The 12,037-nt window shown below is 40.4% G+C and overlaps 1 protein-coding gene across 1 annotated transcript; it reads left to right on the forward strand.

The window, feature by feature from the left end:
- The first annotated feature begins 128 nt into the window (after positions 1-128).
- Positions 129-9,199, forward strand: LOC117261355 (lysosomal proton-coupled steroid conjugate and bile acid symporter SLC46A3). The gene is made up of 6 exons (XM_033633749.2): positions 129-249; positions 1,669-1,878; positions 4,804-5,683; positions 7,410-7,493; positions 7,743-7,899; positions 8,932-9,199. Exons 2-6 carry the CDS (start codon positions 1,690-1,692, stop codon positions 9,050-9,052), a joined length of 1,431 nt encoding a protein of 476 aa, XP_033489640.1. The 5' UTR covers positions 129-249; positions 1,669-1,689; the 3' UTR covers positions 9,053-9,199.
- The last annotated feature ends 2,838 nt before the right edge of the window (positions 9,200-12,037 follow it).

A 12,037-nucleotide genomic window follows, 5' to 3' on the forward strand; every position in this document is an offset into this window, starting at 1 on the left:
GCTTGTTACAGGAAGTAACAGAATGTTCTCGCCTGGTTTTACAGTTGAGCGACAGTTCCATCCATCGAATGAACGCAGCCTTGAAAGACTGCTGGCCAATCGTATACGGTAAGGGGCGGGACTTCAGCGCTTTTTCAATAACACCGTACATTTTTGTATAAAAGAGGAGCACAGGCCGACTTCGAAAACAGAATGCTTTGCAGGGGTTAATTGGTTGGTTATGACATGATCCAGGCGTCTGTCTAAAAGGTATGTTTGTGCAGCATGTACTTGTTAATGTCTTATGAGAAAATAGGCTAACGGCTAAGCTGTCTTCCTTTGTTTGCTATCTAAACAACGACATAGCACAGCTCATCCTTCAGTATTCACTGGGACAAACAAACAAGCGGTAGCCTATATTACATGGTTATTATCGTATATTCCACTTTATGTTTTAAACTCGCAGCTAATATTGGATCTATAATGTCGTGTCAACTCTCTCATCGACGATCATCAAAATGCATAAGCAACATATTAGCTATCTGAACTTTGAGGTTGAAGGTTGCAACGTGCAGTCAACCAAATAATGATAATCTTCTAAGCTATTCAAAAGTTCTAAGGACATTTTTAACTGTAGTTTAAATGGCAGTATTTTATAAATGACATTGCCGTCACGTGTTTTAAAGATCCAAACTCATGTCTGCTCGGGCATGCATTGTTAACCTGTTATTTTACCCTGTTATCTGTGTTCATGATAATTAGGGGGTCAAGCCCGAGGGCTGAAACCCTGTTGTTATTGTGTGACTTTACCTGTATCATTCTTCAGAAATGTTACATCGTAGACACGTGGAATTTTCAGCAATGATTGGAATTTGTGTGCAAATGCTGCTTAATATGATGCCAGTCGGTGTGATGGGGCGCTATAATTAGGGGCCAAAAATTCAGTTTTGGAAAGGCCATGCCCCTCACACCATAAGTCGGATTGAATTGAAATTTGACACACAAGTCCAGCTAAATTTGATCTACGAAAAGCCTCAACAACCATTAAGGTGTATGATTATTGGACAAGCAGGTCAAAAGTTATCAAAAGCTTTCTGATATCTCTTTGGGTTTTGGGGATGGTGATGTATGAACTTTAAAATGGGCATGTCTCAGCACATAATTACACATAACTCCAAAGCTGATGGGCCAGTAGTCACGAGACTTGTAGTTTATGTGTCATCAGTACCTTAAACATATCCTGAAAGATGCATTCAAAGGGATCACTAGGAGGCGCTTCATATGTGAAAATCATACTATAAATCAAAAATTGTTTGTCTAATCATTCCAAAACTGGCAGGGTATGTTAAATAATAATGTTGAAATACGTGTGTGAAATGATTTGGAAATTGATCATTTCCAAACATGTTTATTTGTTTATCTGGTAAAACATGTTCCCAAAATGTTTCTGCAAATGACCAATAAGGGGTCCCTGCATTGCTGCAGAAGCTTGGGCACAGATTTAGCGCTAAATGAATAAACCTTTGTCCGATCATTATAAAACCTGTATCTTTAAGTGCAAGTGTCGTAAACTGTCAAAGATCTTGATCTGTCATAGCTTTCAACTTCTAACGATCCATGCTTGCTTGAACCCCAGAATTGCCGCCTGTGGCTATATTCTTATGTATTCTCTCTTCATATCTTTTTCAGGGAAAATTGCAGCCGCTCAAAATGAAGGGTCTTTACCTCGTGGAGCCCGTGGTTGCACTGTATGCTTTCTCCAGTTTTCTCATCTACCCTCTTGTGCAGCAGTATGTGTACAGGAGGCTCTGGCAGGAGCTGACAAACACCACCTACCCCATCTCTGACAACTCCTCCAGATGTGTAGGAAACGCCAGCAACCAGTCCAGCTACTTTGAGGTTAGTCACTTCTCACTGGATGAAAGAACGCATGCATTTAATTAACTCGTGGCCAAAGGAGGATTCACAACTGCCAAAGTCTGGAGCAAGTTGTCCCTTTTTCCCTTCCTCTTAAAGCACACTAAGAATGAATGCACTGGATTAACCTCTCCACTGTCCACCTGTGAAACACTTTCAGTTTACTGATAGTGTGTAATGATATCAGTACTGTCAATACTAATCTCGGGGGAAAAAATGCTGCTGCTTTCCCTTGTGTGTTCTGCCTTTCACATTGTAATGCATGTGACACTGACTCAATCAATGTTGTGTGAGGGTTTCTTTGTGTGGACAAAAAGAAATGTCTCACTACCGGAAAACAAGTCAGGCTTCCTTAAGTGACCTGGAGCTCAAGAAACAATAGCACTTTAGGCATTGGCCAGAGAAACTGTGTCTATGTTCAACCTTTACTGTCATGACACAGCATAAATTTTCCTATAACCCTCTCAGATGCCCTCTTAGACTGCTCAGAAAAAAAGAACTGATTCAGCTACTGCGCCATAAGGTAGACCTGTGACTAAAGTTTACTTGGACAGACACTGACTGACGTGCTGCAGCACCAACACATTTTCTAAAGAGTGATAATCTTACATTTACATTTACAGGGACCTTAATCACTTATTATTTCAAAGCACATTGCCACCTATGAATTTACAGCAATTAAGTCTTAAGTAGATCAAGGTATACAACATTGTAGGAAGGATTTACAGGAAATATTCTCCCACGAAAGTATCAGCAACGGTGTAATTATAGAAGGAGACTGACATACAGTGGAGAAGTGAGAACAAACAGACTGATCTGGAAGAACCTGTTAGTGTTTTGAAATACCCTTTACAGCACCTGTTGCACAGTAAAAAGCTTTGTTCCTTTTGGCCATAAGTGGAAAATGCCTCACATGATGCTGAAGTGCTTTCATTCTGTGTTGGTTTTATGAAATTGAATTGTCACTATCTCTGTACCTCTGAGTGTGGAGCGAATATACCCAGACTCTTTGTTATTGTCCTTGGTAACTTTGACAAAGGTAATCTCACCCATGAACTCCCAAAATACAGACAGTTTATTAAATGCCCAACCAGTGAGGAGAATGTTTTCGATTGTTGTTACACAATGATCAGTGGTGCTCACATCATGGTCCACCTGATTCCTGCGTACAGGCGGAAATTAAAACTCTGCAAACCTGTGTATTTGGACTGTACAGACTGGAATGTTGTACACAGAGGCTGTGACGTCCTAGATCAGCTTATGTGAGGATGGCTGTGTTCCCATACAAATGAGGAGTTATAACAATGACAAACCCTGGTTCACAGCTAAACTCAGACAGCTGAGGTTGCAAAAGGAAGATGCATTCAGGAGTGGGAACAAGGAAAGGTTTAAAGAGGCTAAGTGCAAGTTTAACAGGGCGGTGAGAGAGGCGTAAGGACTGTACTTTGAGAAACTCCAACAACAGTTCTCAGCCAAATGACTCTCCTAAACACAGGTCACCAAACTTCAAGCCCCCCACTCCATTTGCAACCTGCACCTGGCAAACCAGCTGAATGAGTTCTACTGTCAATTTGAAAGACAATAGCACAGTCCTGACACCATCCCCCATGACTCTAGACCCCTGGGGCCCATCCTAGAGCTCCACTGCCCCACTCCACAATAACTGCTCTCTCTGTTCTGGCAAGCAATGTCAACAGACTCTTCAGGAGGCAGAACCCCTGCAGAGCAGCTGGGCCGGAAACACTGTGCCGATCAGCTGTCTCCAGTGTTCACAGACATCTTTAACACCTTACTGGAGACACGGCACGTTCTAGCCTGCTTCAGAACCTCCACCATCTTCCCTGTCCTCAAAAAACAAGATTCACAGGAAATAACGACTTCAAACCTGTTGCCCTGGCCTCTGTGCTCATAATGTCCTTTTGAGAGCCTTGTTCTCTTCCACCCCAAAAACATCAATGACCCACTCCTGGACCCCCTGCAGTTCGCCTACAGGGCCAACAGGTCTGTGGACGACACAGTCAACATGGCCCTCCAGTTCATCCCCCAGCACCTGGACTTCCCAGGAACCTACACCAGGATCCTGTTTGTGGATTTCAGCTCTGCCTTCAGTACCATCATCCTGGCTCTGCTGCAGGACAAGCTCTCCCAGCTGCACGTGCCTGACTCCATCTGCAGATGGATCACAGACTTCCTGTCTGACAGGAAGCAGCACATGAAGCTAAGGAAACAAGTCTCTGACTCCCGAACTATCAGCACCAGTTCCCCTCAAGGCTGCATCATTTCGCCTCTGCTCTTCTTCCTGTTGTCCAGTCTGTCAAGCTCCTGAAGTTAGCAGATGACACCACCCTCACTTGGCTCATCTCTGGCGGGGATGAGTGCGCTTACAGGTGTGAGATTCATCATCTAGTGACCTGGTGCAGAGAAAAGAACTTGGAGCTCCCCCCTCATAAGTCAGTGGAGATGATTGTGGATTTCTGGCCCTGTCACCCTGTCAACGCTGTGTAGTCTGGACTCCCAGGACCTCAACATCACCTCCCATATTTGCACCACTGGGAACTTCTGCACATTGCGTGCTTGATTTTTTTGCACCCTCTGTATCTTAGTCATGTCTTTATTGTATTTTTTTAATTTAAGTTCAAGTGTTGCAGTACTTTGCCTCATTTATATTCCTCTTAATATGTTTAATGTCTGTTTTATGGTGGCACCAGAAAATTCCTTGGAAGAGAAAACATACTTGGCAATAAATCCTTTCCTGATTTTGATTTTAACTTGTATCATTTGTATGATAGTTCCCAACTTAAGAGTATTTATTACACTCTCTGTGGCTTGCTTTTACAGTTGAATGCAGAAAGGCTTAACATGAAGTTTATTTTTGACCTAACCATCCTCTCTCTTTCTGTTTTCCAGGAGGTACAGAGACATGCATCTCTCTTCTCCCTTTACTCAGACCTCCTATCCACAATCCCCTCTTTGATCGTCACCCTAATGCTTGTGGCTTATAGTGACCGGGGAGGACGCAAGATTACAATCATCATGCCGCTGATTGGCTCGTTAATCTACGCATTGTCCTTCCTGACAGTGTCCTACTTCGAGCTCAACATATACCTGCTCGTCGGCTCCTCGCTTCTCAATTCTCTGTTTGGCGGCTTGGGGACGTTCCTGGGCGGCGTTTTCGCCTACATAGCAGACTTGTGTGAGGATGATCGGCAGAAGACGCTGCGCATTGCTGGAGTGGACATGATGATTGGCCTGTTGTCTGGGGTGGCTTCAATATCAACAGGCTACTTTTTGAGAGCTGCAGGCTTTAACTGGCCTTTCCTAACCGCTGCACTTTGTCAGTGTGTGATCCTGCTCTATGCAATTTTCATCCTAGAAGAGACTGTGAAGCAAGCTCCTACTGATGCCATTATTCTAGATGGGTCTCCTCAGAGCTCAGCCATGAAACAGATGCTCTATGGAGTCTACCAGATGTTTGCAGGGACTAGCCAAAGGTGTAAAACTGTCCTGGTCCTCCTGATGCTCATCTTCACCAGCTTCTCTTTCGCCTGGGGTGGATTCTCCTTGTTGGTGCTATATGAGCTGGATGAGCCACTGTGCTGGACTGAGATTTTGATTGGCTACGGCTCAGCACTGTCCACCGCTGTGTTCTTTGTCAGCTTCGTGGGAGTGTCAGTATTCACATGCTGCGGTGTGCCACAGCTGCTCATTATCCTGCTGGGGATCCTCTCCGTTGTATCAGGCATGGTCCTGCTGCCATTTGTGAAGACCACGCTACTGATGTTTTTAGGTGAGTAAACCTTCCACAACACTGTTCTGCTAAAACCACTAATGTACAATAGTTTGATTCTCCTGTTTAGGGGAGAAATCACCAAGGCCTTGTCTGTCAGTTGTTAACAAGGTTTACAAACCTGGACCTGGTTTTGTATTTACTTGCACTGTTTTCAGAGAAATTCAGTGATGTTGAATAGTTTGATGAAGACAGTGGAATAAAATTAATTGGATTCACCCTCGACTCAGAGATGGGCACAAATACATCTAAAAGTATCTTGTGAAAAATTACAAATACTTGCTCATCGGGGCCTTGATGGCTTAGGGGATAGAGCAGGCGCCCCATATACAAGACCATTGCCGCACCAGCCTGGGTTCGACTCCAGCCTGTGGCCCTTTGCTGCATCTCACTCCCCCTCTCTCTCCCCCCTTCACACATGACTGTCCTATCAATTAAAGGCAAAATGCTCCAAAAAATGTCTTAAGAAAAAAAACAACCTTGCTCATCAAATGAATCAAAAATAAAATACAAAACACAGGTATGGAACCTGTATTTAATTATAATAACATTAAAAATTTGAAAATACAAATATACATTTTAAACAAACTGATAATATCACATTTTAGGCATTTAGTAGCCTCAATATGGGTCTGACATAACCTCCCTACACTGAAAAGATGAGCGCTCCCAATTTCCCACATCATACATTTAAAGTGGCCTAATGGGATATCTTGGAGATCGGAGGATGTGAATTCAGGGTGCATTCTGGGTGGTTTCTGTCAGTCGCAGCGACTACTGACTGACTGAGTGCACTGGCAATTGAAATACAACTGCTGAATCTAAACAGTTAATCCACGGTGATGCACTAGTTCTTTCAGACAACAGTAAGACTGGACATTTAGCAGATGCCCTTTTTCAGGAGTGATAAATGTAAGTGCAAGTGTAAAATCTCCAACTTTACAAGCAACCGATTGAAAGAGTGCAAAAGACACACACACAAAAAAAAAACAAATGAAAAGAAATTAAAAAGTTGTGTTGTGTTGTGATGTGTCTTATTTGAGGATAAAATGACACATTAAATAATGTATTCTAAGTATTGCAAATACACAAATACAAGCTCTGGAAGTATTTTGTGATAAATTACATCTTATTTTTTTCTGTTAAGCAAAATATAGATTACAAAATTGTACTGTGAGATTATGCAAAGGATTCATGTTAATAACTAACTAATATGTCTCTGTGTGCCTACTGTCATACATATAAGAAATGGGTAATATCTCTGTTTAGATAGTCTGTTTTCCAATATATTACATGGCATGCTTTACTTAAAATATGGTGACAGCACATATTAGATTAAAAAAGACACACTGAAGCTACTGGAAAAATGGCACAGTGAAGAGTGATAAAAAACAGAAAATTACGTCAATAAACAACACAAGCGTGTCTCAAAGGTTACTGATTAACAGATCCTGCCTTTCCTTCAGCCTTTACAAGCTGTAGAAACGTTACCAGGGATTCAGTATCCTCTGTATTTTATTAGATTATTGCATTGCAAGTAGATAAAACAGTGTAATTATGATCTGTTATCACTGCATTGTTTATTTAAATTGGCATTTATATAACCAGTGTGAAAAATGAATTTAATTATGTGTGTATTTTACAGGTTGATGAGGTTACATTATAGTCCCTGTGTTATGATGTGAAATATAATCTTTCATAATCTTTTGTTACATGTTTGCCACAGTGAGGCTGCCAATGCTACTGGCTATAATGCCTTTCCCCGTTCTGCGCTCCATGATGTCAAAGATCATCCCAAAATCTGAACAGGGTGAGTGTTTTGAAAGCTTTGCAAGAGCCACGGACCTGTGACTGTGTGTTTGCAGAATCAGAGTCCACTGAAGGGTTGCCTGTCCAGGCAACTTCATGATGCACTTGAAAACAAAACACTCCTAGTTTCTGTTCCTTAGAGCAAAGGGCAATCTTAAAATTCAACTGACTTTAGGCATTTCCTGTTGTCAGTCAGCTTATCACTTTTTAAAATATTTGTTTTTCTTCTCTCCTGGGTGTGTTTCGACAGGAGCCCTGTTTGCCTTTCTTTCCTTCCTGGAGAGTTTAACTGGGAATGTATCGAGCGCTGTCTTCAACAGCGTCTATGCTGCTACAGTGGCATGGTACCCCGGCTTCGCCTTCCTGTTGTCTGCAGGACTCTGTGCCATCCCCTTGTTTGTTCTAGGGTAAGTTCATCAAGTTGCCAAAGTAGTAGTAACAGAACATTAGAGGCTTGTACCAGCGCCTTTGCATGTTTCACTACATAGTGCAAATGCTTAACATAACTAAGGCATACAATCATATATTTCCAAACTTAAGGTGTTCAGAGAGTATTCAGTCCAAAGTTATGAGGTCATACAGTGATAAAAACAGCAGGTAATGCAAGCAGATATGCTTCAGGTGTAGAGCTGCACTCTGTGGGTTACATTACAAACACCCTTTTTTCTGCTGAGTCACTGTTTGCCAGTTTTGCTCGACTAGAAAAAGAGAAATGCGTTGCTTGGTTTGGCCCCTCAGAAAACAAGAAAAATCAGTTCCTCATTCCTGCGTATCACATCTAAGTTCCAACACCCAAACGTTTCCTGCTTCACATAGTTATGGAAATCTCTGGCATGAACATTATGTCTTTCCCTTTGCATTTTGACTAATACACCGTCAACATTGATGCTGTGCTATATATAGGAATGAAGGAAATGCTATTAATGCATATCTATCTGTGGTACACTGTGTTCTTACATTTGCTCTGTAACACTGAGCTGGCAGTGTAGTACTGCTGAGTCAGTCTGGGAGACTGACTCAGCAGTACTACACTGCCATCTCAGTGTTACAGAGCAAATGTAAGAACAGAAACATGAAACTCCTTGAGTGAATCCATCTCTGTCACATGTGCTGCTTCTTCTGTTCAATGCTGCGTAGTTATAGAATAACAAAGCCACTGGTTCAGCAATCTTAGTCTTACAGCCAAGAACAACAAAGGCTCCACTTACAAAAAAATCAATTTTTTCAGTGGGTCATGTGCAGATTGTCAAGTCTGGTTCCTAGCACACTTATTGGGGTTTATGTCTTGTAACAGTGACTTTGGTAGATGAAAACCTGTGCTGCGGTTGCAGAGAGAAGCTTTGTTAAACAGTTGCCCAGTTTATTTGGAGTTGTTAGAGACAGTAATGTATCCCATAGTTATTCTGCTCCTCTTATACCTTGTTTTTTCCCTGTTTCAGGGTGGTGGGTGTGATCGGAGTGGATGTTGCTGAAGAGGACAGAAAGCCAGACCTTGTCGTCCCAGTTGAGGAGGATCATGTTGAAGATCAAAACGACAACAGTCCTCTTCTTCTCAACTGAGCCACGTGGACTGCCAAAGCCTTACCAGCACATATTTTTCTTTGAAGTCATTAATTCTAAGACACTTTTATTCTCCTGAGTACCTCAGTGACTCTTCTTTTAAGTTTCAAGCTAATAATGCAGTTTTCAGATTCATCTCTCATGTCTTATTGCTGTGGTAGTTTGTACTATTGAACTTGAATGATATAAAGATACAACAGGGAATTGTAGGCAAACAGGTTCAGAAACAGTGGATCTGTTTTTTCTTTTTTTTTACAAGAACCTTGTTGAGATAGTTACATGTTAAACTGGTAGCATTAATAAGATATAAAGCAGGGATGGGCTGTTAACTTAACAATCTCAGAGGTCTTCCATGAAGAATGGTAAGAATCCTCACACATTATTTCTACCTCCATAAGAACAAAACAGTCCAGATTACTGATAATGAAAGTCCATGGTACTGATTGGCAGTCTGAATTATGGTTTAAAATACATTGAGGACATCTGTTCAATTGGAACCAATCAAGAGGTCATGTGACATGGGTCTCATGTCATGTTAATACTGCCCACTTGAAGAAACAACTTGCTGGACATGACTGAAAATAACAGAAAAAATGTAAATATGAACCATAGCAAACCCACACATATTAAAGCAGAAAAGAAATATACAATAACAAATAAGTAAATCAAGGACAATCTGACAGAAGAATACAATAATGCGGATAAATGGCAACCTCACAGGGCCCTACATCATGAAACTACTCAGAATGGATAGCCCTCAATAATTCATATACAAAGACATAACAATATAAAACACTCAGAGGAAGGTATAATTATGGCATACAGAGACAAAAAAACTGCCCTTACATGAAATATCACAGGTCAAAACTGTATCATGTAGTATAACAATATAGTGTAGCAGCACAGTGTTTCTTGTGAAACTAAGCAGAAAAAGCATAAATGCAACATGCTTGCTCAACAACATAATAAAACGTTACAGGATGGGGGTAAAGTCAAACTGATTTAATGTTTTCATACAGTTTTGGAGTGTGGTATGACTTGCAATTTTAAAATATCTGTTTTCAGACTTTCAGTTAGGTAAACTGATTCAGATCTGTACCATGTTTTGCCTCTTTTTTAGTGTAATGTTAGCTTTACAAAGAGCTCTACTGTCACTTGTTTCCATGACAAAATTTCATGCAACACACCAAATGTGCAATACAACACAAACCTATTTTACTATGTAAAGTTTCTTAAATCTTCAAAAATAATCTACAATTTAGATGCATTTTTTTCCAAATCCCACATTAAGCATTATGAGTAAACAAATATTTAAGTATACATTGTGATTGTATAAGGAATGTCAAGGAACCCCCAGAAGGTGGAAGGAGTTTTTACAGAGAATAGGAGATTTTTATGGTTGTCCTCTGGTCATAATGTTTGGTTATTTAAGAGATTATAAGACAGGAAAAGACCCCAAAAACTGTATTATGATGGGAAAAGCATATTTATTTAAAACAACAATTTATCAGTGGGTTTTCTGAGCCAGGATGAAGGATGGAGTTAAATATAACATGACAAATGATGCTGGTTTATCAACCACCTTGTGCCACAAAGTCATTTCAGGAATGGTTTTAGGTTGACCACCCAGGTATGACTGGAAATGCAGGGATGTAGTTAGTGTTTTTGCCCTTTTTTTAAAATGTTATTTTCAAGTGCAAATAATTGAGGAAATCTAATGCCAAAGTTTTTGTTATTTTGTGTGTTTTTCACCTGTGGTACCTACTTATGTGCTCATTTTCTTTTATATGTGTTTATGTCTTTGTGTAGGTACAGTGTAAAATAAAAAAAAAGAAAAAGAAATGGTTTTCTCTGAGTCTCAAAGATGACTATTAGGTTTTATTGTCTATGTGAGAACATGCTCTCTTCACTTTAAGTCTTGCTGTTGCTGAAATAACAACCAATGGATAATTACGTTCTGTGTCTTAAAAAGCTCATTTCTCAAATATAAGCACAGACCTTTTCCTCGTAAGAAACAGGTGTTTTTGAAGCTCTTTATCTTTGTTGGAAATCCTCAGGAATCAGACATCCAGCCAGTAAAAATACACAGACTGTGTTATCATGTGTAATATTGGGTTTGGAATGTAGAAATAGAGAAAAAGAAAACCATCATGAAATTAAATTAAACCTTGAAAATTAAGTATCAACTTAAATCTTAAATACTCATCACTACATGTTGTCCCTAGCCACAGATTCACGTGTCAGCAGCAACAAAACAAAGTGCCTACAAGCAGTGAAGGAAATTCTGCTTTGCTCAGGAAGACCTGTACTAAAAACCATTTGATACCAATTTGTGCTCTTTTTCTGAGGTCATCTGTAAAGTTTGGGTGTGGGCCTGAGTCATAGTACTCGCATATTTTAACAAGTCTGTGTTCAAGAGAATAACAAGAAACAACTGATCCAACTTTATAGTGATACTGCCTTTTGTCCACTAGGTGTCACTCTTGAACCAGGTTTACAGGCATATTGTGCACCTACAGTATCTTGAGCCAACACCATAGACATATAGGTGTACCTGAAGTACAGCATGGAAATAATGGAGGGATTTATCTTTTTATCCTCTATGTTGTCTAACAATAAATGATAATGTTAAAAACTCATAAATGTGAGTGTAAATCTCCTCTGAATATACACTCCTTTTCACTGTGCACACTAAAGTGTACTCCGCTCTAGATTCCCTGTTTTTTCAAAGGCTACAAAGGAACTCCTGATGACCCTAGGTTTAACCATAGCAAACCTGATTAGCCTATATTCTCAGTGCAGCCACGGTGTAATTTAATGGTCTGATAGTTATAGCTGTCTCCCCATAATGTCATGTTCCCAATACAAACTGCCATTTTTGAGGATAAGTCATCGATGCTCACATATGTATTGGCATTGTCTGATGCTCATTGTCTCTCTCTGGCTTAAAATCACAATTGAAACCATGGCTAAAGCTTAACCAAT

This window comes from Epinephelus lanceolatus, chromosome 11, assembly GCF_041903045.1.
Source record: "Epinephelus lanceolatus isolate andai-2023 chromosome 11, ASM4190304v1, whole genome shotgun sequence".
In the NCBI taxonomy this organism is placed as follows: domain Eukaryota; kingdom Metazoa; phylum Chordata; class Actinopteri; order Perciformes; family Serranidae; genus Epinephelus; species Epinephelus lanceolatus.